The following is a 27672-nucleotide window of genomic DNA, read 5'->3' as shown; positions in this document are numbered from 1 at the left end:
TGTAAAACTTCTAAGACATAAAAAGTGATGTTGTTGAACTTGAAGGAAAAATGATTTCTCTAAAACCAGCCTTCTAAAGCTTTAAGCTGGAAAAAACTCCAAGTATGAAATCGATCACTGATGGGGTCATATGTGGCAACAAAATTTAAAATAGCTTGATAATCTAAGCCTTCAACTTAACTGTAATTACTTTATTCATGAGTTTGTGTTTTTATAACAGCTTTGAGATAAAATTTGCATACCATAAAACTCACTGTTTTAAATTGTATAATTCAGTGGTTTTTAATATATTCACAGACTTGTGCAACCCTCACCACTGTCTAATTTTAGAACATTTTCATCATCCCAAAAAGAAACCCCATGCCCATTATTAGTCACTCTCCATTCCCTCTTATGCATTCTAGCTCTATGATTTGCCTATTCTGGACATTGCCTATAAATGGAGTCATATAACAGTAGCCTTTTGTGGCTAACTTCTTTTACTTAGCATAATGTTTTTATTATTGTTTACCCATTTATCATTGGTGGGCATTTGGGGTGTTTTCAACTTTGGGGCTGTTATGAGTGATGTTGCCATAGACAAGTTTTTATACAGATGTGTGTTTTTAGTTCTTTTGGGTAGATACCTAGGAGTGGGATTCCTGGGTCATATATTTAACTTATGTTTAACCATCTGAGGAACCGCCATACTGTTTTCCGAAATGATCACACCATCTTACAATCCTGCTAGCAATATGTGAGAGCTCTGATTTCACCACATCCTCACCAACACCTGTTATTGTCTGTCTTCTTTATTTAAGCCATCCTTGTGGGTGTGAGGTGGTATTTCTTTGTGGTTTTGATTTGCATTTTCCTGGTGGCTAATGACATCCAGCTTATAGGCCATTCGGATATCTTCCTTGGGAAAATGTCTATTCAGATCCTTTGCCCATTTTTTCAATTGAGTTATTTGTCTTTTTATTGGTCATAAGTATCTTTTAGATGTGATTTCTAAGTTGTACATTTGGTATCAATTAGTGTGATCTCGGAATCACAGAATCTTCAGGCTGGAAGGGATTGTAAAAATCTCAGTCCAGCCCCCTCTGTTGGCAGAGGAAGAATCTGAGGCTTAAAGTTACATGCCCATGGTCACAACAGAGCCGGTTATAGTTACTAGCAGAACTGGGGAGATGAATGATTCTATATAAAAAATGGAAACTTAGTCATTTCATGTTTTGTATTTGAATAAGGCCCTTTCTCCCAGAGACCAACCCTTGGATTTCAATCTAGTAGAGGCCAAGGGATGTCATCTGGAAGGAAGAGGACCTAAGAGACTTGTCTTAAAGGGCACTCAACCAATAAAAACTGTTTTTATGCAAATCAATAAGATGGCAGTTTTCTAAATGTACTTCCAACCAGACTTTACAGAATGGTCTTCTCTCGGCTTTAAAATGGCAAACCGTGTGTGGTTCCTCGTGACTATGGTGGGAGTTCATGCCTTTGGGATCCAACACAGTAGCTTTGAAGAAAGAGCCTCAATCATTTGGGCTTTGGATTTGGTTGCAAAAATAAAGCCATCCTCAGAGTTTGACTCGCTCTTCCCGTGGAAGTCCAAGAAAGCATTCCATGTGGCCTCGTGAAGTGAAGGTGGGGAATAGAACAGCCTGTGTGTGGGTTTCCTACCAGAGTGCTGGCGTAGGGGGAGAGGGAGATTTCTGTTAGACTCCTGAAGCTCTATTCTCTTTCTACCTACCAGACAATACAGGGCAGTCAAGCAAAGAAGACAGTTATTCAGACACAAACAACAAAGTGTCGGTGCTCACATGAGTCCACAGACACACACTGGGTTTTTAGCGCTATCAGCCCACACCGCTTCATAGTTTTTTCCTAATGAAGAAGCATGCGATAAAGCTCATTCCCATGGTCTGCACTAAGTTTTTTTGTTTTATTTAAGGAATATTTTTCCTGATATAAGGAGACCTCTTTGCCCTGCACGGTTGTATTGTAGTTGACTTTGATGAAAATAGTTCACAGACCACTTAGTTTACTGAGGGAACAGTGAGTCTTTTAAACCAGACTTCTAGGCTACCTGGCAAATGGGAAAGTTTTAGACCCCATGGGGCATTCGCGCTTCATTCACATTGGGGCAGTCAAGCTTCACAATGGGGAGTCGTAGTTAAATTGTAGCACTCCACCCTTGGAAATGGGGCATCCTGTGGGTTTGTTTCCGAACAGACGATGTGACTCCAAGCTATTTAGAAGAGCAAACTGACTGCACGTGGTGTGCAGATGGACCCGTATGTGACCTGTACACATTTATAACTTTCTATGTATCACTACGGAGCTGGAGAAAGTGTCTGACATGCAGTAGGTACTCAAAACACGTGAGTTAAGCCTTCATGATTCAAGCAGGTATATGCACATTGAACTGCCACAAAGAAATGTGTTAAGGCCTAATGTCATTTCAAAGCATTAGAAGAATAAATATTTCACTTTCCCTTTTCCTTATTAGTTTTCCTGTTAAACTGTATCTTGGCACCTCCATTAATCTTTATGAGACTCTAGCTTCTTATTAACTGAGGAATGGTGATGTACTCTGTGGCCAGTTACTTGCAGTTTGCTTATACTTCTTTCCTTTATTTTAATCAACTACTTTTACCTAGCTTCCTCATTCCAAGTACAAAATTCACTGATGTCAGTGGAGATGAATTATATAGTAAAATATTTCTCTTAGCCTTTCCCCCTACACTTTCCAATAATCCCATTTTTGTCTCAGAGTCTTGTGTAACCACCCAGCTGTGTAGTCTTCTTTCTGTTGGAGGGTGGGACCGGAGGACCTGGCAGATGATGGAGAGTTCTTTGAGGGATCTTCTCTCGGCTGGCATTTGGGTGGTCCTTTGAGGTCAAAGGTTGTTTCTGATGAGGACCAGGATTACTGGTGTTCTGGGTTGCTGATAAAGAAATATTCATACTGCAAATACCTCCTCCTACTTTCTGATTTTGTAAGGGTGGGTGAAGGTTGTTTTAGATGGTATCATACATGTTTGGAAAATGCAAAAATAATAATGATTAAAATAGGGGGAAAAAAGGAAGATTCCTATGATTTGGAAACCAAAGCAGCAGGCAGTAGGAATTGCCTCACATCATGAATAGGGAGGTTTCTTCTCCATGGCCTCTCTTGGATGAGCAAGCTCATCATCTCCACACAAACCAAAGAGAATAACTGCAAGAAGTGCCAGAATTTTCTGTAGGAAGCTGTGCTGGATCTTTTCCAGCACCCGGATGGATAATTGCTCAGCTAAATCCCTAGAGTTCCATGCCATAAAGAAGGGCAGAAATTATTCTGGCCCAGGCATTTCTTAGGGCAGGTATTATCAATTGCTGGCAGATGCTTTAGAAAAGCCTAGTGTTCCCACGGATCACTGATGTTGCCTCAGGAAACCCATAAGTATGAGTCAAGTACAAAATGCTCTCCTAGGCACCTGAATGGGTTGACTTGTGCTGTGGGGTTATGTGGTAGACTAATTGTATCTATATGAAACGGTGATTTTAATTTAAATTAATTTATGTTGAGCCACTTTTTTCCAGTAACAATTTGAGACCAGGACCTATTTACATAAAAGGTACTATTAAAATACTAATTTATATCGCCAGCAACTCCATAAAAACAGAAAATGTTCATTTAATGTCTTTGCAATTCCATACCCAACAAAATATTCTGACAGGAGTGGAGGCGGGGCGGGATCCCGCTAGATGGCAGTGATGGTGGGCAACGTGGCCTCCACTGAGAGGATGCAGCACTGAATCCACACACAACGCTTGTGAGGTAGACCGTGGGTTTTCTAGTTTCATACAAGAGCATGCCAAGGAGCAAGAAATTAAGCAGTGTGCAAAGCCACGTGATGAGTAAATGGAGAAACTAGGCTTCGAATGCAGATCTTTAACTGAGTCTAGCTTTTTGTTTGTTTGTTTTTTGAGATATTAGGACCCAAGAGAAACACTAGGGAACACTACTAGACTTAACCGTGGAATTTGATTGTGTATCTCCGATCTGTGATCTCATCTCTCCGATCTGTGATCTAACATTGGACCGTTCAGCTCAATCTCCCACTTTTAATTCCACTGCATAAACCTATTTTTTAAGTAAAAAAAACCCCCAAAAAACCTCAGATTGGCTCCAAATACTTCACTTTCCTCTCTCCCAGAATATCTCCTCTCCCTCCCGCCTCATCCCTGCTAATCCTGCGCTTTTATCCACCAGCCTTGCAGCTGCCTCAGCAGGAAGAGGAGCAGGATTGTGAGGGGGAGGGGCGAGTGAGGGGGGAGGGAAGGAGGGGTTGAGAGGTCCTGACTGGAATCCAGTCTTCTGGTCACAGAGAGGACCCACCTCTGTAGTGCCAAACTGGGTACGCCAGCGATGGAAAGTCATAGATCCAGGGCCCAACAGCCCAGTCTCTCATTTTACAGAGCTGTGGAGAGGAGAGTGACTGGATCAGGGTCATACATCCAGTCACAGGATGGCTCTTAGGAGTGTGGGGGATCAATATGTATAGATTTTAAGGCACTTTTGCAGGGCTGACTGACTTCATTGTCTTACAGCAATCCCCACGAAACCTGCTTGTCCAGTGCCACAGAGCAAGGAGCCTTTCCCTTTTTTCTGTTCCATGATAGAAGGAACTTGGAGATTATGTAAGACTGACCAAATGGCTTCTAAAACGGATTTTGTTTCTAAAATTAGTTTTCCAAATGGGAAACTAGTTCAGATTGAGAAATGACTCACCCAAAATATCACAGCTCATGTAGAACCCAGGAAAGTTTCTATACTTTATATTCAGAGAAAAGGTCAGGACAGGCTGTGTATACAGATGATCCACACTGGTGTTAGAACTATATTTTGGGTTTCATGGACATTTTATCCTGAAAGTTTTTAATAAGCTACTATATAGTCTTCTTTTTTTTTTAAAGCTTTTATTGGGGAATTGGGGAGGTGAACAGTGTTGGGGAGTTGAGGAAGGGGAACATTGTGTTTTTTCCAGGACCCATCAGCTCCAAGTCAAGTTGTTGCCCTTCAATCTTAGTTGTGGGGGGCGCAAGCTCAGCTCCAAGTCCAGTTGTGTTTTCAGTCTAGTTGCAGGGGGCGCAGTCCACCATCCCATGCAGGAGTCGAACTGGCAACCTTGTTGTGAAGAGCATGCACTCTAACCAACTGTGCCACCTGGCCGGGCCCCAAGCTACTACATATTCTTAATATAGTTGCATTTTGAACCATATATGAATCTCTTAATATTCTAAATTAATGGACTTTTGGATATTATTTAGATTGTTTGGTGTAATAGGACAGATACTATTCATGAGCAAGACTTGGACTGAAAAAATTAGTGAATTAAGAGGAATTTGTATTAGATGTACCTTTCTGCATATGCAAGTAACATAAAGATGAAAAGTCACCTTATGAAAAGATATAACTTAAAAAAAGAAAAAGATGAGAGGACAATTGGCAAATAATACATTTCAAAAATTTGTTTTCCAGGATCTAGTTCAGGTTCTAAGTTAAAAAGTCCTGAACTGAGTTTAAAAGGCACCCAGCACGTCATGCAAGCAGGCCAGACGCTGTATCTCAAATGCAGGTAAGTGACTGTTGGTTTGGGGATAATCTGGCTGCCCTTCCCAAATGAAGTAGAAAGGTCACCTCTCAGAGTAGAAAGCTAGGGACTTCAGCCATCTTAAGTGCAAACCACATATGTCCTGCTTCCTCTAGAGGTTGATTCACCTCCAGGAGAGACTCACTCCATGGGAAGCAAGTGGGGAGGGATATGGGAAGGGATGCCTGGACCATTTTTGCATCTTTCTTCTGAGTTGTTAAAAAGCTTTTCGAAATGTGTGTGTTTCTGTAAAGAAAGTGACTACACATAAGAAAGACCTCAGAATAGTGCTTCCTAATGCAGTGAGGGCATTGGAACTGCCCCAGACCTAACTGTTTTGTTTCCTTATCTGTATTGAAGCGGGGCAGCAGCCCACTCATGGTCTTTGCCTGAAACGGTGAGTAAGGAAAGCAAAAAGCTGAGCATAACTAAATCTGCCTGTGGAAAGAACGGCAAGCAGTTCTGCAGTACTCTGATCTTGACCACGGCCCAGGCAAACCACACTGGCTTCTATAGCTGCAAATATGTCTCTATGCCTGCTTCGAAGAAGAGGAAAACTGAATCTACAGTTTATATATTTATTAATGGTAAGACTTCCATTTTCTACATTCGTTTTCTGTAGCTTCCCAGTGAGTCAGAAACCCACCCTGATCCATTATAAAGGGGGCTTTCCTAGGGCAAAGTGTGAAAGAAAGGGGTCATGCAAGAGCTTCTAGCCAAGTTATGTAGAAACTTCTAGAATGCATTTCTTGAGTGTCAATTTCAACGGGAATTTTCAAGGACCAGTCAATCAATTGTATGCTCCCTGAAGGGAGAGGTTCTTGTCTATTTTGCTCACTACGGTATCTGTAGCACCTAGAATAGTGTCTGGCACATAGATGGATGAATAAATGAATGACAAGATTTTAGTTGTATCTCTTAATTATTGAGAAGGCCAAAATAAAACATAAGATTTCTCTGTACTTGAACACAACTGCATTCTATTACAAGTTGGAATTGTAAAATATTGTTCTTTCTACTAAATTCATAAATGTAATGTTGCTAATGTCTTTTGAATGTTACCAAATTGGTTCCAGTTGATGATGTATTATATCACATTCCTTAAGCAAGTTTATAATGATATAAGAGCTGGCATGTGCCATTATATAGTGAAAAGGGCAAAAGGTAAAAATGAATCATTTTTCAAGTATAGTTTTTATGGTATGGTTTTCCCTTCTTAGAGAATAAACAAATAAACTAATATTCAGAGGGGAGAAATGTAAAATCCTTAAAGAAATACAAATTGACAATAGAAATGGATCCTTGAGAAAGAATAAGAGAGAGACTCTGTCTGTCATTTTGTTCTTTCTTGTTTAGTTCCAGCCAATCTCCAAAACTTGTTGAGAGGGATTTAAATAAATAAATAAATAAATGAAAAGAAGCTCTAGAAAATAAAGCAAAACTATTACGTACCTCAGGGACAAAATAAAATTAAAAATCAAGCCAAAACAAGCAGCCATCAGTATCGATAGCCTAAATACACAAAGTGGGTCTACATCCGGTGAGTGAGAGAACCGGGTCTTTGCGTGGAAGGCAGTACCACAGAATTACGTTTTGGTGGGACTCTTCTAATTTTTTAAATAAGGCAACTATACACTACTTACCGATCACATCCAGGATTAGTCTTAGGAGGCGGTAAACAGCTGTCTGATACTGGCAGTAATATCGTTTTAGCTCTTGCCAGCCTGACTTAGCCTGAGCCACTTCTCTGCCCCCGCTTCTCCAAACTCCTGTCTACACATTTTCCACTTTTCCAGGGGGGTGGATAACTGGAGGAAACAACACACTTCCTAGCAGTTTGCCATTGTACGAATGCAGTCACCCCATTTCAAAATAAAAGGAGGAAGTAAGCCAGGGTCTTCACTTAGGGAGTGAGCCCCTTTCATAGGAGAGAAGAGAGCTCGGCAGGCTGGAAGTGAGGCGGGTGGAGAAGGGGTCGGCTGGAGGCCAGACTTGCAGACCAGGTACCTCTGCAGCTCAGGGGGAAAGAAGACACAACGCTTGGCAGTGGTGGAAAAAGTTATACGTGCAACCATCTGTTCTCTTTTTCTAGTTCCACATAGTAGATGATGTTCTTTCTGGCACTTGTGGTGGGGGGAAAAAAAACACTTTTTCCCTGTCTTTCTAGGGGAGTGGAGTAAAATTCACTCATACTAAAATTCTCATAAAGCCTTCTCTTATGAGTTTATTATAGTCTGACTTACAAATTAAATATTTAAATGAGTAAAAGACGGCCATCTCTTTTTCTCTCTCTAAAAAATCATGTTCAGCTGTTTTCATCTTTAATTCCTCTACTGTTCAACAGGTCTCATGGGCTGATGGAGCCAGTAGGTAGAGAGTGCCGAACCCATCTTCTTCAATCCCCTTTGATAATAGAAGAGAAACTTAGCTACTTAGAATTAGTTCCAGTTCAACCATTACTGTGTGAAATCAATTGTTAATTTAAGACCCATGAGGACAACAAGGTCCATGTCTGTTTAAATTACTTTTATCTGCTGTGTGCCTCCCTGATACAGTTAGAATTCAGTAGTATTTGTTAAAGGAATATATGAAGTGATTAACAGAGGCTGTGTTGAAATTGACATTGAGGATGAATCCCAAGCAAAGTAGAAAGAGTGCCATGACTGATTATTGATGTCTGTTATGAGGCTGGAAGGGGAGTCATGGCCTTTGGGTCATGTGTTATCACATCTGCTCTCCTGCAGTAGTCCACAAGCGTTAGCGTAAAGTTACATGTCCCGAGTCTCAAAATTCCTGCATAATCTCGTTGGACATCAGGAAATGGTCTATTTCAAAGACCGTGTACTAGCAGAAGGAAAGGTTGTGAAATGTGTTGTCTTTCATAGAACATTACCATGGAATATACCGGGGGTGCCAAAAAAATGTATACAAGTGGACAGTTTGGTCAACGTTGCTCAAGCAATAGTTCGCTATAATCAGAAGTGTCTGGACACTGATGGTAACTGCTTTGAGCACCTCTTGTAGTTGCAGAAGTCACACTTGACTTGTGTTCATCTTTTGTTATCTATATATATTGATAGAAACGCCAGTTGTGTTGTCTTATTCCTGGTAGGGTAACGTTGGTCTCATATCACACTTGACTGAAGTCCAGCACAGCTGCAATACAAGTCATTAAGTAGTGGTAACTCTTCCAAATATTCCTAATAGTTATGCATTTCCTGCTTTCATTATTTTATTAATTCTCTTTCTGAGAAAATTTGGTCTTATGCTTCTGTTTTTATTGATCCTTACTACTATAGGTTTCATTTCATTCAGGGGCACAAAACTCATCTCTGATGACTCAGGGCTGTCTCTGGGGTTAATAAAATTCCAATCAGCTCCTAACACACAGCTGTGATTACTCACTGGATAGTAACTGGTTCTCACTTATTGTTGTTGAATCTTTACTTAGAACACATTATCCTATTTGGAGGATTTCCCACCCTGACAAGCACCCTGCAGATGTGTTGGCATTTCTTTTGGTTTTCCATAAAGATGAGAAGCACTGCTAGACACATCTTTTGAAAAGGCATAGATTTCTAGTCTGATAGAGTTCTGAGAAAAAGAATCAGGGCTGGATAGCTTTGTCTACAAAACACCAAATCCAGTGTGTGGATTACAAACAAACTGCTACTTAGATATTTTGAACGCCTGCTGTGCAGCAGGTACAGTTGCCACCTGAGCATGAATTTGGGCATGACCTCTGACATGTAGTGCACAGAAAATCAGTATCACCACTTATCGTTACAGCGTGCATAAATCCACCAAACCTCTGGCATAATTCATTCAATTGATTTAGTTACTCAAGTAATTGTATTTAACTACTTTACTTAATTACTGAATTGTCTGGTAAATCAAAATTTCTCTTAATACAATAAAAAGAATTCATTTGTAGTTTGTTTTCATTTAAACAATTGGTCTGACTTACATTAAGCCATTTAATTCTCACAGCACTCAGGGAAGTAGTCTTCTCTCCTTCTTACAAGTGAAGGACCTAAGAACCACACTTCCCATCTGGGCTACGTTGGGGAGTGACAGAAAAGCGTTAGCAGCAGAGTGAGGTGGTCAGACTTTTCCATTCAGAATCCCCGTGGTGGGAGGAGATCGGAGGGGGTGAGACTGGGGCAAGAAGACCAGACAGGGTCTGCTGTGTGTAGCGAGGCAGGAGAGCTGGTCACCATAGTAGCTGTGGGGAAGGAGAGAAGTTGACAGATTGGAGGGGTTCTATCAACCTTGCTTGGTGCATGGGTGGGTCAGGGTGGGTGAGGGAGAGGGAGGAATCCAAATGACACCGGAATTCTGGAGCAGCAACTGGGCAACTTGCTCCAGGTCCCATAGCGATGTATTAATAGAGCTTTGTCTCTCCAAAGTACATGGATGCGAGGCAATCATCATCATCTCCCGATACACCCTTGGCCTGGTCTTCACAAAGGGCTGTTGAATTGACAGTAGCTGAAAAATACTCCATAGATTTTTAAACATTGCATTTGTATAAAATGAATGGAACACTTGGTAAATTATGTAAATATCTAACCACAGGGCTGTACACCTGAAACTAATATAAAAAAATATCGAATGTCAGCTGTAATTGAAAAAAAAATGTTGACAAAGCAAAAAAAAAAAAAAAAGAAAAGGAAGAAAGGAAATGAATGGAATCCCTCAGTAATTATACCTACAAAATTCTGGGTCATAAAGAAAAACAAATTGTAAAGCACTCTTAAATGCTTTGCTAATTACAAAACAAAAGATTTCTAGATGAATCCTAATATTAGGGCTACTTAGGTGGTATACATCCCCTTTGCCAAGGAAAAGGAACACTTTTACACTTCTTTCTGACACTTTGGGATACACAAGAAATTGGCTCCACCTCAGACTTTTCTGAAAGTTAGAGTATTTCATTGATGTTATTATTGTAATACATGAAATGTGACTGTAAAGTGAGCAAACTGACCAGAAAAGTTTTTAATGGCATCTCCAAAGTATTAGTGCGTTCTCGATGTCTCCAATTTAGTTAGGAATACCTTGAACTTATTGTGTTGAGTTCCCCAAACTGTGAAGTCAGCCTGTATCCCTCCCCTGTTGAGGCCCAAGCTTTTCAGGGCTATTTAAGTAAAATGTTTTCTCTTGAAAAATTGTAATTGAAAAGGGAAAAAAATGAGTGTGTGTGTGTGTTATGGTTGGGTGGATATATCCTAGTTCTTCCCTGTTAATGAAACTCATTTTCTTCTGTTTACCTGAACGTGATTGTTTGCCTCTCTGTGTCTGTTGAAGCAAATGGGTTGTAGCATTTTCATAACAGACTTTTCCTCCATTGGTTCTCCCATATGTATACAACTGATGAGATTTGCATAGCAGCTTAACTGAAAAAGATCAGTCACACTGGGTATAAAATTGAAATGTAGTAGAAGCTCTAACAACCCAGATTCTGGGAGAGAATAATCATTGTGCCTTCACACAAATATGCTTAGTGGGAAATAGTCCTACCTGGCCATGGGGCCTTGAGCAAGTAAAAATGCTAACAGCACAGATATTCTGAGAAGGATTCCATGTACTCATTTGTACAGCACTTCTGATTTTCCCCAGGAGCTTTTATATAACTCTGAGATAAACCAAGTTGGCATTATTTCTTCCATTTTATACACGAGAAAACAGCCTCAGTGATTTGTACAAGATAAACAGAGCTAATAAAACAACAAACCAGGAGGGGATCCAGGTCAAATCCCCCAGGTAGGGCTATTTCCACTGCACTGGAGTGTCAGCCACTGACATTAGACTGTGAGACTGTGAACTAGTTGTTGGTTTGATCTTTGAGAATATAAATTGTATAGTCATTAACTTTTTAAAATTTCAAATTCAATTTTTTTCCCTTTTTCTTTGAGGAATGATAGATTAAGCTGGTCTCAGGGTATTTTTCTGAGCAGTGGACCTTTGAGAAACAAGGCCTGATCCCAAAGAGCTTTGTGTTGTCCCTTGAAGGGGACAGAGCTTGTTTTGGCACCATTTGCGTGCACACGGTGTCACTGCTGCATTTTAGCTCGCACAACATGATAAACAGACACAACTCTGTTTACTAAGTTGAGCAGGGCTTTTAAAAATGTGCATTTCAGTCCATTAATGGGCCGTGGAATCAAATTAGTGAGTTGTGATCAGCATCAAAAATAAATAAATGAATAAATAAATAAGCAGAATAGAATGGAAAAGATCCAAGTATATTCCAAAAGGTAAGGGTAAGTTTTGTTTAGTGAAATTTTTTTTATAAAACTTTTGTTTCCATTTTATATACATACATATACATATATACATTATTATACCTACATATATGTAAAATACATATGAGTGTGTGTTTAATGGGGCTGATGTAAAATGTACTCCTGACTGTCGAGTAGGCACAGTTATCCCGTGCCTTCTTGTCTAACAGGCTTTGACACGATAGGTCGTCTCTCTCTACTTTATTTGGGAGAATGGCACCAACAGTGAGCACCGCCATGTTTTTGCCCACCGCTGCTGACACGGCCTGGAGAGATCATGGCTGTGGGAACCCCCCTCTCCTCTAGGCCGTGGCTGCATGACCACTGTGCTCTGTGCGGTGTGCTCATCGCATTCCTGAAACGGGGTTTCCCACAACTAGGTCTGGTCCGGGTGCCGTCAGCAGATGGAGTCTGTCTGCACATGTGGATCACACACCTGCCACATGGCAGGCCCTGTTGCTTGTTCTGTGGCAGGTGCAAAGAGCAAAGATACGGGATCCTAGGGTGTTGGAGTCCCCTGAGCACTTTCTAGGACCATGACTTAAAATAGATTTGTGAGGATTGAAAAATGCACAGGGCTCCCTTTAGAAAAGAATCACTTGTTCCAAAGCGGGTCTTTCCAGGGAGTGAGGGCCTCTCCCGTAGTCCTGACTGAGGCCCCCATCAGGCCCCCACTGCAGACTGCACGGTCTGTTCCAACACTGCCTTCCAGTAGATTCTTAGCTGGGTCTGACGCGCTGGGGAGCACATGTGAGATGCTTGGTTGACATTACTTAGCTGGGTGCTGGCTGAGCAGCTGACGTTTGTCGCCCATTTGCCACCCTGGGGTGTCAAGGCCCATCAGCATGGCCATCATAACAGGCAGAGACATGGATGAAAAGAGTAGCAGTCTGCGGATTTACTCCCAGCACCTCCTGACTGTCACTTTTTCCCCTGTGGTGACAGCCACATTTGTAAGGTGACAAGGCACAAAGGATGTCAGCCTCCCAACCTAGACTGGAAGGAGGTCTTGCTGCTTCCATCATGGTGGGCAGGTCAGAACTGTGACAGGCACAGGCTTTCAGAGCTTCTAAAAACAGTTCAGTAGAATCATGGCCATATTTCTGTGAGAAACTTGAAAAAGAAAATATTGTGTCTACTCATCAAAATTCTCTGAGGGAAAACAGGCTACAACAATTTATATTTTGTAGGAAGAAAACAATTAATAAGCCAACTTCAAAAAAAAAACCAAAACAACATTAGCCACACTAGTTGGCTGAATTCTTTAGGTCTGGATTTCTTAGCAAATTTGACATTCACTATTATTGCTCAGTTCATTTCTAGAGTCCTGTAGCTTTAAAGGTCAGTGTTCAACATGTGCTCATTCACCCATCCCCTGCCCCCACACCTCCCTTACTTACGTCACCTCCATCCCTCACATGCGGCTCCTTCCACTTATTTTCTGAAACTTGTGTTTCTTCTGGCATGAATCTCTCTCTCTCAGTAAGAACTGGTTCCCAAAGTTTTGGTCTCAGGGACTAAGATTCCTACCCCAGTAGCCACCTAAGCCCATAGTTGTTGAAAGAAAACTTACCAGTCACCTTGCATCACCAGGAAGCAGCAAGTGCAGACAGGCTGGGCCACAAATCATGTGTGTTATTCTCACATTACTGCCTGATGTGTTTGCTTGGGAGACAGATGAACATGTTGGGATGAACAGTTTGGACTGTCAGCCTCTGGGCTGCACATCTGGAAACCCAGGTGGGTTTCCTAAAATGGCAGCAGTCTGAGGCTGGCTTGCATTTTCAGAATTGTGCTTGCCATGATCTGTAAAGAATTCCTTGGAGTTTTCTGGCCTGGCTCTGTACACAGCTTCATCAGAAATTTAGTATGAGGCCAGGTTTTGCTGGAATTTCTTTTTCATTTTCATGAAGTTGTGTAAGGGGAAACAAATATTTCTAGGATTTGACATATACACTGACGACACTGTCAATTGGAATTGCAGATTTTTCCTTGGGAAACAGACCCCTCCACAGCCTGGCTCTGTGTTCCCTCTCAGGCTGAAGCATGAAAGGAGATTATCCATTCTATCCATCACTGGGGGACAGCTGATTGGGACCACATGTCTAGAGTTTAGAGAAGGGTAACTTAACTCGTATCCATTCTCCTTTCCAGCTACATGAAAATTTGACGGAAGACATTCTTGGTACCTTTAAGCCCTGTCCTTTCACATTTCCCTTCTAGAAACATTTTTGTCATTAGATACCAAGGGACTTTGACCATAGGAAAAACATGATTGAAACACAGCTACGCATGTTGGTGACTGTTGGCAGTTAGGAGCATTGCATCCTCTTTCCGTAGCCCCTGCCCCTGACTTTGTATTCACCTAGCATGTTCCTAGGGATTTCATCCTTAGCACTTGGTAGTACCTGCCAAATGTTCAGGCTATTCCTTCAAGAGACAGCATTCCTGACTCTGCCTAGGCCCCATACCAGAACATTTTGGCATGCCAGCTCTCTAGAGTGACATTGCTAGCAAAAATGCAATTGTATATCACTAGCCATTGAGTACAACTACATAAATACTCAAAAATAATCAGAATGAACATAGTCTTGAATGAGCCATTTGGACATAACCTAAGTCTTTGAAAAGTTAATGACTGAGGTACAATTACGAAATCTCAAGATGGCAGTGAAGTCCAAAGGCAATAAAATGGATCGTATCCTCCCATTTCCCCCTCCCCCTTACAAGCAAGAAGTGTAGAAAACAATACATCAAAATTTCATGGTTTTAAGGATTTTTTTTAAATCTCCTTTTAAGTAATCTTTTAAGAAAATTGAGCAAGGGACTTTTTTTAGGAGAAATCCCCTTCAGCTGAAAGGCTTTAAGTTTCTGATATTTTATAACTTCCTTTAACTGATCATGAAACACTTGCCCTGCCTGGAGACGAGGCGGCGATCTGTTTGGGTGTTTATGGTCCTTGCAATTCTGATACCTCTGTTTTCCTTTACTATTGAAAATTTTAGTTGTTTTGCCATCTGATGCATTTTTGCTGGGTTACCTTGGCAGTCCTCTTGGCTTGCTCACTGTGCTATTCAAAATCAGTGACTACTAAAGCAAAAACACCCCTCCCTTCCTTCCTTCATCAAATATCAATTAATAAGCTATAGTTGAAACAACGTGATCTGGGGTTCACCTCGCGTTCACACCCCTGCTCTTCTACATGCTAGGTCTTTGTACAAATTCCTTCGTAAGAGGAATGGTTCACACTCAGGTCTTGCTAAGTGCTGGGCTGCTAAGGAATAATGGTTTCATTCTCACAACAACTGCATGAGCAGTGTTTTCATTTTCATCTCCTTTCCACAGAAAGGCTAAGTCACTTGCCCATATAATTAAGCAGTCGTGTAACTTGTACATGGTAGAGGAGGCAAACCAAGTTCTTGCCTTAACCACCTCTTAGAGTCAGGAGTTCATATATATAAACTCCTTAGTTTTAGCTTTGGGCCTGCAGTGTGCACTCTATATGTGTGTCTACTCTTACTGCTACTGCTGTTGTATTATCATCTCTGAGCCTCAGTTTCCTTATCTGTAAAATGACAAGAGTTGTTGCTTCCTGGGGTGGTTAGATGAAATGAGATCATACACAGTGCACTATGCCTACACTTAGGAGGATGAAAGGCACTGTGCCAGGGAGAACAGGAATTACAAAGATGGTCCTCTCAGCTTCCAAGGGGCCTACAGTTTGGAAGGGCAAATACAGTGTGTTACAACCAACCACACTGCAGGGCACTGAAGAAAAAGTGCAGTGAAAGGAGCACAGCGCAGGGACGCTTTGCCCGGGATGCTTCCGCCCCTCCCCCTCCTCCCTGGCTGTTCTGCCCCAGCCTTTTCTCAGTCATTTTTCAGGTCTCCAGTTAAATTTCACCCCTCTGGGAACCTGCCCAGGCTCCCCCAAACTAGGTTTGGTGCTTCTTTCCTTTCACAAGGACTGACCTCTCCCCAGCGCTGTGAGGACCAGAACCGATTGTCTGGCTTATGGTGATCACTCCAGCACAAGGCACAGGATCTGGCACATAGGGATGCCCAAGAAAGGCTTGCTAGATGCAAGAAAGGAACATGGGATTTTTTTTCATTTGTATTAGTCTTACCTGGTCTTCCGGATTTTAATGAGGAAATTGAGGGCACCCTGAGCAAATGAGCCAAATGGGGGAGCAAAATCTCACATATCATGTGACAGAATCATGAGCCAAAAAATTTCCAATAGACTGAAACAGTGAACTGGAATTAATGAAGTGAGATTTAACAGGAATGAGTGTAAAGGGCTGTAGTTGGGTTGGGGATCCACGGGGTACCCTAGTATGGGCAGCACACAGCACTTGTGAGAACGCAAATCCAGCCATGGAGTGCAGTAATACATATATAGTGTCCAGAATAAAGGTGATGCCAGCCTCACTGTTTAGCTTAAACTTCAGGAGGGACGATGAAAACAGGAATTCCAAGCAAATTGCTTAACCCCTCTCAACCTCATTTTCATCATCCGTAAAACGGGCACCTGCCTCGTGGCTGTGAGCATTAGATAGTTTGATGATTTATTATTTTCACTGGCAAGGAACAATCAAAGGAACTGAAATGTTTAATCTAAAAAAGGGAGGAGCTTGGGCTGGCCGAGTGGAGCATTGGCTAAGAGTTGGCTTGGGATGCCAGCTCTGAGCAGCAGGGCCCCAGTTCGGATCCCACATGAGGGCCAGTGACGCTGCGCCCTCTACAGCTAAGATGGTGAACAACAGCTCGACCTGGAGCTGGGCTGCCATGAGTCGCGGGCGACAGCGTAGGCTGTAGCCTCTACTACACTGTTGCCCCTGCTGCCGTGAGCTACCGTGAGTGGCTGGCAGCCAGCGTGAGCGGCTGTGAGCCGCCCTCCAGTGGCCTGCGAGCGACTGCCTCACCCGGGAAAAGCACAATGATAATACCAACATGGGCCAGTGAAGCGACGTCCTCCACAACTAGACTGAAGAACAAAAGGACAGCAACTTGTCTGTTCCCCTTCCCCGATTCCCCAATGTTATTCCCCTCCCCCAATTTTCCAATAAAATCTTTTAAAAATAAAAAAATAAAAAATAAGAAAGGGAGGAACTGAGTGGGGAGATAGGAGACATGATGTGATGGTCTCCTTTAAAGTTTCTGTAGGGGAGGAAGAGATTAAGCTTCATCTTTATAATCTTAGATGGCGAAATTACTATCTAAGAATGAAAGAAGTCAAGATTTCAACTTGACATAGGCTAACACTTTCTAATGTGTATAGCTATCCAAAAGTGGAATGAACTGTCCTCGACAGGGGTGAGCTCGAGTGTGAAGGTAGGTACTCCAGCACAGGACAGGTGCTCTCTTTGGGGGACTGGGCAAATGGTGCCCCGGGCCCTTCCACTGCTGTGATTCAATTTGGGCCTGGTGTGTGTCACTATCATTATCCGGCTCAGGTTCATTATGTATTTCATCTCATTTCATTCCAAGAACCCAATGGGATAAATTGTATTATCAGTCTCCTGTTACAGAAAAGTTGGAGAAATTCAATACTGTGTTCAAGGTCGCATGTTTTGTCAATTATCAAGTGACGCTCTGGACCCAGGTCTGATTGACTCCAAAGCCCCTGCTGCTTCCAGCACAGCTCCCTCTGAGCTTTGTGTGCAGAATAAAGGGAGTGGGGGCAGGTGGGGTGTGGTGCAGGGTTGCAAACTGGCAGTGTTCGGGCCAGCTTCAGCTGACACACGTTTTGATTGGCAGGCGTAGTGCTTTTGGCTGCCAGTATTTAACAATTAGAGAGTTCACAGAAAAATTTGATTTTCTACTTGTCTTTAAAGATTGGAAACTAGCCACAGTGGCCCACATTCCCACTTGGAACAACTGGCTACAGCAAGCAGGGACTGCCCCTTTCAGTCATGGTCTCCACATTCCCAACTGCCACCACCCTTTCCATCTCACATCCTGCTGCTCCCCTCATCTGCCTTCCCTGCCCGACCCCCAGATCCATGTCACTGTGCTATGCCTGTGTGAACATTTCAAATGAGTGCAAAACAGATCACAAGTTTAGGAACAGGAAAGTGCCTGTCACATTTTCCAGATGAGGAAGTCGAGCCCGAGTCCCGTGGTGGTGCCGAGTCCCATGGCGGCCCAGGGCGGCCCAGGGCGTCAGGACAGACCCTCAGCCCAAGCCTGGCTCCTGACGCCCCACTGCTCGCACTCTGGAGAGAATGTTCTGATGGGAAGTGAGGCCGCTGTCCAACAGAACCTGGGTCCCGCTGGAGAGGAGTGTGACCAAGCACTCAAGGATGACTGTACCCTTGGAAGGAATTTCATCTCTAGTCTATAAAGCAGGACTTTCTCTAGTTCTTTAATTCATTAATATGTATTAATAGATTTTTATATAGTTATATATTTTATATGCGACATACTATATATTATATATGCATATAATATGTATGTCAAAAGTTTAGTATAGTCTGTATATAAATACACTTTATATATTCTAGACACAAGTCGCTTATCAGATAAATAATTTGCAGATATTTTTTTCCCATTCTGTAGGTTCTCTATTCATTTTCTTGATGTGTTTTTTAAAGCGCAAGTTTTAAATTCTGATGAAGTCCAGTTGACCTATGTTTTTCTTTTGTTGCTTGTATTATGTATAAGTATCCCACGTCAAATCTGAGATCTGAAGATTTACCTCCGTGGCTTCTTTTAAGTTTTACAGTTTCAGCTCTTCCATTCAGGTCTTGGATCCATTTTGAGTGAACATCTGTGTATGGTGTGATGTGAAGGTCCAACTCTGTTCTTTTGTCTGTGACGTTGCTCCAGCACCACGTGTTGAAAAGGCTATTCTTTCCCCCGCTGAATTGTCTTGGCAGCCATATTGAAAATCAACTGACCCTAGACTCATGGGCTTATTTCTGGGCTTTTGGTTCTACTCCATTGATCTACATGTCTGTCCTTATGCTAGTGCCACACTGTCTGTATTAATCACTGTTGTTTATAGTTTCAGTAGTAACTTTTGAAATTGAGAAATATAAGTCCTTCAACTTTTTCTTTTTCAAGATTGTTTTGGCTATTCTGGATTCTTGCAATTCTGAATTTAAGAATCAGCTTTACAATGTCTACAAAGAAGTCAGCTTGGATTCCGATAGCTATTGCATGTCATTTATATTGGGTTGTCGGAGAAGTCATGATGCATTTTTGCAACGAAAAACATAGAAAAAATATGTCATGACTTTTCCGACAACCCAATAGATCAAATTGGGGGAACACTGCATCTTAACAATATTAAGTCTTCCAATCCATAAACAAGGGATGTTTTTCCATTTATTTAGATCTTTAATTTCCTTCCACAATTTTTTTTTAGTTTTCAAAGTATATTTTATACTTCTTTTGTTAAATGTATTCCTTTATTCTTTTTGATGCTATTATAAATAGAATGTTCTTAATTTCATTTTCAGGTTGTTCATTGCATGTACATAGAAATAGAATTCATTTTTGTATATTGACCTTGGAGCCTACAGTTTTGCTGTACTCATTTACTAGTTCTAATAGTTTTCTAGTGGATTCCTTAGGATTATATATATATATAAGTTTATGTCATCTGAAAGTAGAGAAAACTATACTTCTTCCTTTCAAATCTGGATGCCTTTTATTTATTTTTCTTGCCTAACTGCACTGGCTAGAATGCAGCATTATTCATAATAGCCACTGAACCTCTAGTACTATGTTGAATAAAAGTGGTGAGAGTGGGCAACCTTATCTTGTTCCTAATCTTAGGGGGAAAGCACCTAGTATTTCACCATTAATTACAACGTTAGCTGTTAGTTTTTTTGCAGATGCCCTTTATCAGGTTGAGGAAGTTCCTTAGTTTGAGTGTTTTGTTTTTTAAATCATAAAAGGGGTTTGGATTTTGTCAAATGTTTCTGCTGCATCTGGTAAAATGATCATATGGGTTTTGTTTTTATTCTGCTGATATAGTATATTAGTGCCATTGATCAATTTTTGGATGGTAAACCAGTCATACATTCTTGGAACAAATTCTACTCGGTCATGGTGTATAACTATTATTATTTTTAAATAGTCTTGTTTTGTTCTTTTTAAAAGGATTGTATTGGGTAATTGGGGAAGGGGAACAGCCAAGTTGTCCTTTAATCTTAGCTGTGGAGGGCACAGCTATCTCAGCTACAAGTCCAGCCGCCATTTGGCCACCCGTTGGCAGCTCATGGCTGCTCAGCTCAAGGTGCCGTGTTCAATCTTAGTTGTGGGTGGGCGTAGCCCACCATCCCATGCAGGAGTCGAACCGGCAACCTTGTTAAGAGCACATGCTGTCACCAGCTGAGCCATTCTGCCACCTGTTAGATGCTCAGCTCAGGCGCAGCTCACTGGCCCATGTGGGAATCGAACTGGCAACTCTGTTGCTTAGAGCTTGCACTCTTAACCAATGGAGCCACTCAGCTGGCCCTATAATTATTTTTATATGTATTCAGTTTGCTAGTATTTTGTTGCGTTTTTTTGGCGTCCATATTCATAAAAGGTATTCATCTACAGTTTCCTTTTGATATCTTTGGTTTTGGTATCAGTGTAATAATGACCTCATAGAAAGAATTGGGAAGTTTTCCCTTCTGTTCTGTTTTTTAGAAAAGTTTGTGAAGAATTGTTATTAGTTCTCTAAATGTTTGATAGAATTCACTTACCATCTGGGCCTGGGCTTTTCTTTGTGGGCAGTCTGATTACTGATCCAATCTCTTTACTTACAGGTCTATTTGGGTTGCCTGTTTCTTGTTGAGTTAGTTTCAGTAGTGTATGTCTCTCTAAGAACTTGTCCATTTTATCTGTTATCTAATTCATTGGCATACAATTATAATATCCCTTTATAATGCTTTTGATTTTAGTAATGTTGGCAGGAACGTCTACTGTTTCATTTCTGATTTTATTTACTTGTCTTTTTCCTTGGCTTGTCTGGCTAGAGGTTTGTCAATTGTGTTTATCTTTTCTAAGAACTAACTTTTGGTTTCATGGCTTTTTCTCTACTGTTTTTCTGTTCTCTATTTCATTAATTTCCACTCTAATCTTTATTATTTCCTCCCTTCTGCTCCATTTAGGTTTAGTTTGCAGTTCTTTACCTAGAGTTCTTAGGTAGAAGTTTAGGTTATTGATTTGAGATCTTTCTCCTTTTTCAATCCAGGCGTATAGCTGTAAATTTTCCTCTAAACACCATTTTAGTTCTATTCTATAAGTTTTGGTGTGTTGTGTCTTCATTTTCATTAATTTCAAAGTATTTTCCAATTTCCCTTTTGATTTCTTCTTTGATTCATTAGTTATTTAGGAGTATGTTGTTTATAATTTCTGCATGTTTGTAAGTTTCCCAAGTTTCTTTCTGTTATTGATTACTCATTCCACTGTAGTCAGAGAAAATGCTGTATTATTTCTATCCTCTTAAATTTATCGGGGTTTGTTTTATGATCTAGCATATAGTCTATCCTGGAGAATGTTCCATGTGCATTTGAGAAGAATGTACATCCTGCTGTGATGACTGGAGTGTTCTATACATGTCTGTTAGGTCTCATTGGTTATTAGTGTTGTTCAACTCCTCTACTACCTTTCTGTGTTCTGTCTAGTACTATTCATTATTTATTTATTTATTTTTAAAGATTTTATCGGGGAATTGGGGGAGGAAACAGCGTTGGGGAATCGGGTTAGGGGAACAGACAAGTTGCTGTCCTTTTGTTCTTCAGTCTAGTTGTGGAGGATGTCGCTTCACTGGCCCATGTTGGTATTTGTGATCATTGCGCTCTTCCTGGGTGAGGCAGTTGCTCGCCGGCCATTAGACGGCCACTCACAGCAGCTCTTGGCAGCTCATGCCAGCTGCCGGCCACTCACACCGGCTGCCAGCCACTCATGGTAGCTTTCGGCAGCCCACTGCAGCCCCACTGCAGCCTATGCCGTCACCTGTGACTCACGGCAGCCCAGCTCCAAGTTAAGCTGTTGTTCACCATCTTAGCTATAGAGAGTGCAGCGTCACTGGCCCTCATGTGGGATCCGAACCGGGGCCCTACTGCTCAGAGCTGGCGTCCCAAGCCAACTCCTACCAGCGCGCCACTCGGCTGTCCCAAGATACTTACTCTTGAACCCCCTCATGTCAGAAAAGCTCCCTGAATTCTCTAGGTCATTCACTTGCTGCAAACCCAGTAGAACTCCTGGGTGACGCCAGTGGGAAATGGAGTGGGTCCTCTGTGTCTGTGTGCTTTAATGTGTCAGAGTGATTACAGCTTCCAAAGGGAAAAAATGCATTAACAAATAGATGTAATGCCATTCTGAGTGAGGGTCCTTGTTTGATCTTTCCCTGTGTCCAAGCCCACTTGTTGTTCTGAAAGATGACAGCCCCGATACTCCCACTGGGTGAGAACACTTCATATTCTGTGCCAGTTTCGTGTCACTGCTTTGAGCACTTCAGAATTCAGAGGGGAGGGAAGCGTGACCTCCACCTAGCTGTGTGCTGGCACCAGTCCCTGGTGACAGCCTGTCTGCGCCGCCGGTACACTGGCAGTCTTTGGAACAGCGAGCTCTTCCTCACTTTCAACATCCAGCCAAGGTGGTCTCAGGAAACCACTCTGCAGAGGTGGCTGTGTTTGGAAGTCATTTTTAATTCTGTGACAGAAACAGACATGTCTTATGGAAGTAGTTAAGTGGTTTTACTGGTGATGTTAATGGAACCGTGACCTCTTCTGTATCTGTGGTCCTACAAAACAAAACAAAACAAAACAAAACAAAACAAAACAAAACAAAATGTTTGTATTCTAATATGTCAGGCAAGTTCAGTTTTAGCCCTTCCTTGAAGCAAACTGCAGAGGAAATATACTATTAATAAGCCCAGAGAATATTGTTTGTGAGTGTGTATCTACAGTCATGAGCTCATGTGCAAACACAGTAGGCTGAGAGTGCCACTAGAACTGTGATACAAGTGAAGTTTTGAATTGTGGTGGGGTGGACAACACTCATTGAAGTTCTGACATCTTTGAACAGAACTGCAGTGGGCCCGGTGCTGAAATTGGTATTGGCTTTTAAGGGCCAATAACTGCAGTAAAATTCAAGTGTTTGGGGGATCCACAGTGACAAAGGGAAGGAAGAAATCCAAAGGAACGAAGCGCTTCCGTTTTCATTTGGGATTGGCATTTGTTAGCCCAAAAATGACTACACTGATGTTTACTATTTCCTACAGGAACTTTTATGCCAGTGTCCTTGGTTGAAAATGGCTGGTTAAGGAGACAGTAAATTACATGTGAAGGATTTACAGTTTAGTTACATGAATTAAACCATTTCCTGGCGTTTGTGTTTACCTTGGGACTCACAAAGGGGATAAAAATATAGACTCACAAAAGGAAGGAAAGGAATGATCAAATAAAATCCCATTGGCCCCGCCTGACCAAATGTCTAGCTCAGCAATTTTATTTTGGGGAGGAACTTGGTGCTGATAAGTGAATCTTTGTCTGTATAATTAACTTTTCCTCTCTGCATATGCTACTACATTCATAAGCTCAGTAACTACTAATTGTGATAGTTAATGTCCCATTCCATTATATTGGACAAAACTAAAGTAAATCAAATGCAAAATGTATGGTTTTCCTCAAATAAAAATGGATGGTGCTTTATAATTTGAGACTTAAATTCAATAGTTAAAAATGTTATAACACAACCATTCTAGACAATCTGAAAAATATAGAAGGTAAATGAGAAAATAATAACAACCCATAAAGGCACTACTCAAAGATAATTATTAAAATTTTAGTGTATACATTGCACCCTTTTTTGGTGCCACTGTATGACTGTATACTTACATTTTTATAGTTCAGGTCATGAGTATAATTTTTGATTTTCATATATCCCAACCCCTTCTCACCATAAGTTCAAATCTTTCATAATAAGAAAAGAATTAACACATATATAGTAGTATTTCCAGGCACCATTCTAAGGGCTTTACGTATGTCAATTCATGTAAGCCTCATTATAACCCCTTGAAGTAGATTTTACGAATGAGGCACAGAGGGTGAAATGTTTCTCTGGAGGCCTCAGGCCTCAGGCCTCTGAAGGGGCAGAGCCAGGATTCAGACAGGGCTGTAAAGGGTGTGCCCTTAGTCTGCGATCTGTTGCCTCCCTCTGACTCTACACCTTGGAATGCCCTCCCGCTGATCAACCGCCTAGACAGTATGACATGGCACATACTTTACCCCGAACATGTCTCTGAAAAACAACTGCCACCTACAGCTCTTCCTGTGGGGGAGCCTCCTTCAAAAGGAGGGGCTGGAGTCCAGCCCTAAGCGTGACAGCCTTGGATGGGAGGTCAGGAGAAACTGGCCTCTGTCCTGGCTCTGCTCCTATTCAGCTTCATCTGTTTACACCTGTGTTCTCAACTATGAAATGATGGGATTGGACAGCCCTTCATTCATTTACTGCTCACTCATTCATTCAATACATATTAGACATTTTCCCTCTATTTCCTCCCCTCTAGGAATTCATCATCCAACATGTAGCCAGAGAAGTAAAATGCCAGTTCAGCGACAGTGTATTTAATATTGTGATAGGAGAATGCTGGGGGTGTTGGGAGAGCCCTCAGATGATGGGCTGAGGCAGAGAGGGTGTGAGGAAGGGGCTGGCCTAGCAAGGCTCCCCTGGGCATCTGGGGGTATATGAAGCAGGCTGTGGTGACAGGGTCTCTCTAGGGACCTCTCTGGTGTCAAACTATCCCATCTTCAGCAGGCTACAGCAATGTCACTTTTGTTTGGGGGGTGGGGAGGGTGGCTTAAAACTATAGTAATTTATTGTCTCAGATTTTGCAAACTATAGGTCTGAAATCTAGGTGTCAGTGGGATCATGCTCCCTCTGAAACTGGTAGGGGAGCCCTTCTTTGCTCCTTCCAGCCTTCTGATGGGTGTTGGCAGTCCCTGGCATCCCTTGATTTGTAGCTTCCTCACTCCAGTCTCTGCCTCTGTCATCACATGGCATTGTCCTCTGTGTGTCTGTCTTGAAATGGCCATCTTTTTATAAGGACACCATATTGGACCAGGGATGCACCCTTCTTACCTGAAGTAATTACATTGGCAATGACCTCATTTGACCCAAACGAGGTCCCCTTCTGAAGCACTGGGGCTTAGGATTTAAACATATCATGGGGGCTGCATAATTCAACCCGAGTCTAGGCAACTACTGCCTCCTCACTGCTCGTTTCTCAAATTTGTTCTCCACTCTGAGCTTCCTCAACTCCAGCAAGCAGGTGGGGCTCAGTTAGTTCTTTAGGGTTCCGACGGAGAGAGTTAACACAGGACTTCTTTCCATGTGGGCAGATCAGGCTGGAACCAAGGGGTGAAGATTGGGACACAGTGAGTCCTGAAGAGATCACTGTCAGCAGACTGCCAAGGGCAAGGGCAAGGGCATAGCACACTGAGGATGCTTCTAAAAGGATCTGATGCTCATTCTGGTCCCCAGAGGAATTACAGGGATGCTGAACAGGTGGTTTGAGGCCTTCTGGCCTCTGAGACTGGCCAAATGCCATAGTTTTAAGGGTGTTGTGTGGGGACAATTTAAAGCCTTTTTTAGACCTCTCTGCATGCACTTGCTCATACTTTTCTATTAGTAGAGAAGTGGTGCTTCCTAAAGAAACAGGCCCAATATGGGAATGGCAAAAATGCAGCATTCCCACTGCTTCTCCAGCCTCTCGCCCTCCCCCCAAGTAGCTCAGACCTTCACATTCATTATTAGTCTGCTGGGAAAGGTCTAGAAAACCTTTAAATCAAGCTTTGGTCATTCAAATGCTAATCCTCTCCAAGGTGACACCTTTGCCTCACTTCCATCTTCGGTTTCTGTGCTCCAAAGACTACTGACCATTGCACCTTCCTTTGACTTCTTACAAAGGCTCTAGAGGGAGCTTCCGGAGGCACTTAGCACAGCTGTGGCAAGAAGTTTATGCAGAATATTCTCCTTTTTCTCTCACTTGCATTTTTATGGCTTTCCCCCACAGTGGTCTAAACAGCTCCCTCCCCAAGTCACAATTGCGTATTAAGCCCTCCGAAAAATCTGATCATAGACCAAGACCTGAATAAGCAATTCAGTTTTATTAGAGATGCAATCTTCCTCTGGGCAGAAACGGAGAGCCAATTTCAGGGACAAGGATGTGATTAATGGTTGACATCAAGGGAAGAACGATGCACTGCAGCAATGCCCATGGCGCCCACCAGCTACAGGGTCTAGATGTTCGTAATAAAAATCGTTTATATACATGTGTATTTTTTCATTTTCTTCCCATTCAGATACAGATAGACCCTTCTTAGAGATGCACAGTGACATACCTGAAATTATATACATGACTGAAGGAAGGGAGATCGTCATTCCCTGCCGGGTGACGTCACCTAACATCACTGTTACTTTAAAAAAGGTGAGATTGAGCAACGCTACTCTCAGAATATTTTTACTGCAAATGAGCATGATGAATTCTTAGAGACTTTCTATCTGTGGAATAATTTTCTTACAGACATTTGGGCTTCTCAATGGACTTTTTATAGCATCCTTTTACTATAAAGCGTAAGCGCATGTATTTAAATGGAATAAAATGATAATGTGTTAAGCACGAATCGATGTGAATAATGAAAGGAATCATGAAAATGTTTGTATTTGCCACAAATCCAAGGACTTGCAAATGTGAGAAAAGGCAAGTCTGCTCACACAGATTAATAACTTGGTAGAGGTGAATCCAGAATTTTGCTGAAGGCGGAAGTCAGGTCTCCAGCTTCATGCACAGGAGTGACCACCTTGGGTGTGAGCTGGGAAGTTCCTGCCGACAAGACGCTTATCTCCTGCTGCGCATCAAACTTAGCCTCTTGGGGGGGAAAAAAGAGGGGAAAACGCAATCAATGAGATTTTTTTCTTCCTATTATGTTGTAAATTGTGCATGTGGAGAAGGAATAAGTTTTGGGTAGAATCTAATAAAGACCAAAAAACCGGAAATGTGACATTCCAGCTAATTTGTCAGAGTTTAAGGAGTATACTAAGAATTGGATAAAAATGGCTAAAATGAAAAACTGTAGTGAATCCTGAGAGTTTAGAGCTTTAAGAGTAAGTTCAAGGGCCGGCTGAGTGGCTCAGTTGGTTAAGAGCTCGCTCAAGAGTTTGAGCTCTGAGCAACCAGCGGTTCGAGTCAGCCAGAGCTGAGCAGCCGTGAGCTGCCAACAGGTGGCGGGATGGCTCAGCTAAAAAAAAAAAAAAGAGTAAGTTCAGGCTGCCCCAAGGCAGCACTGGCACTGCCCAGGCCTAGGAGCTGCTCAGGATGTGTGCGGGGTGGTCAGCGAGAGAAGCTTAGTGTGATTTTCACCACCACCGACCCACCCTGAATCCTGAAATTGATGGAGACGTCTCCCTGGCTTCCTCCTCTGCATTCACTCTCCTACATTGTTAATCTGATTTAAGCCCTCCACGCAGTCCATCAGAGACAGGTTTGGTCTTCTATTTTATCTGTGTTTCATCGCCAGGAAATATAAAGTCAGCTGGAAACAGCAGAAGAGTCTAACTCCATTGGTGGAAGAAAAATCCGAGGTTCCCAGGGAGTGAGGAACTTCCCTGGCCATGTGGGCGCAGAACCCCATATCCTGACTTCTCCTTCGGGGCTCTCACCACCCTTTCGTGATTGGTTTAGTTGGCGTAGGAGGAAGACCCGAGTGGTGAAGAGCAGAGGCTGGGGCCGCCCTGCCTGGCTTCTTACCACCCTGCAC

General features: G+C 42.1%; 1 protein-coding gene across 2 annotated transcripts in view; it reads left to right on the top strand.

Moving 5' to 3' along the window:
- Positions 1–27672, top strand: part of FLT1 (fms related receptor tyrosine kinase 1) — a 171722-nt gene that overhangs the window by 19439 nt on the left and 124611 nt on the right. For both annotated transcript variants that reach the window (XM_019666062.1, XM_019666061.1), the window contains exons 2-4: positions 5510–5606; positions 5982–6208; positions 26218–26342. In XM_019666062.1, the coding sequence (XP_019521607.1) occupies positions 5510–5606; positions 5982–6208; positions 26218–26342 (449 nt within the window). The remainder of the gene's footprint in view (positions 1–5509; positions 5607–5981; positions 6209–26217; positions 26343–27672) is intronic.

Source organism: Hipposideros armiger, unplaced genomic scaffold (assembly GCF_001890085.2).
Source record: "Hipposideros armiger isolate ML-2016 unplaced genomic scaffold, ASM189008v1 scaffold_459, whole genome shotgun sequence".
Lineage (NCBI taxonomy): Eukaryota > Metazoa > Chordata > Mammalia > Chiroptera > Hipposideridae > Hipposideros > Hipposideros armiger.
Note: the sequence above shows the minus strand (reverse complement) of the source record. Positions and strands in the feature narration are given on the sequence as shown.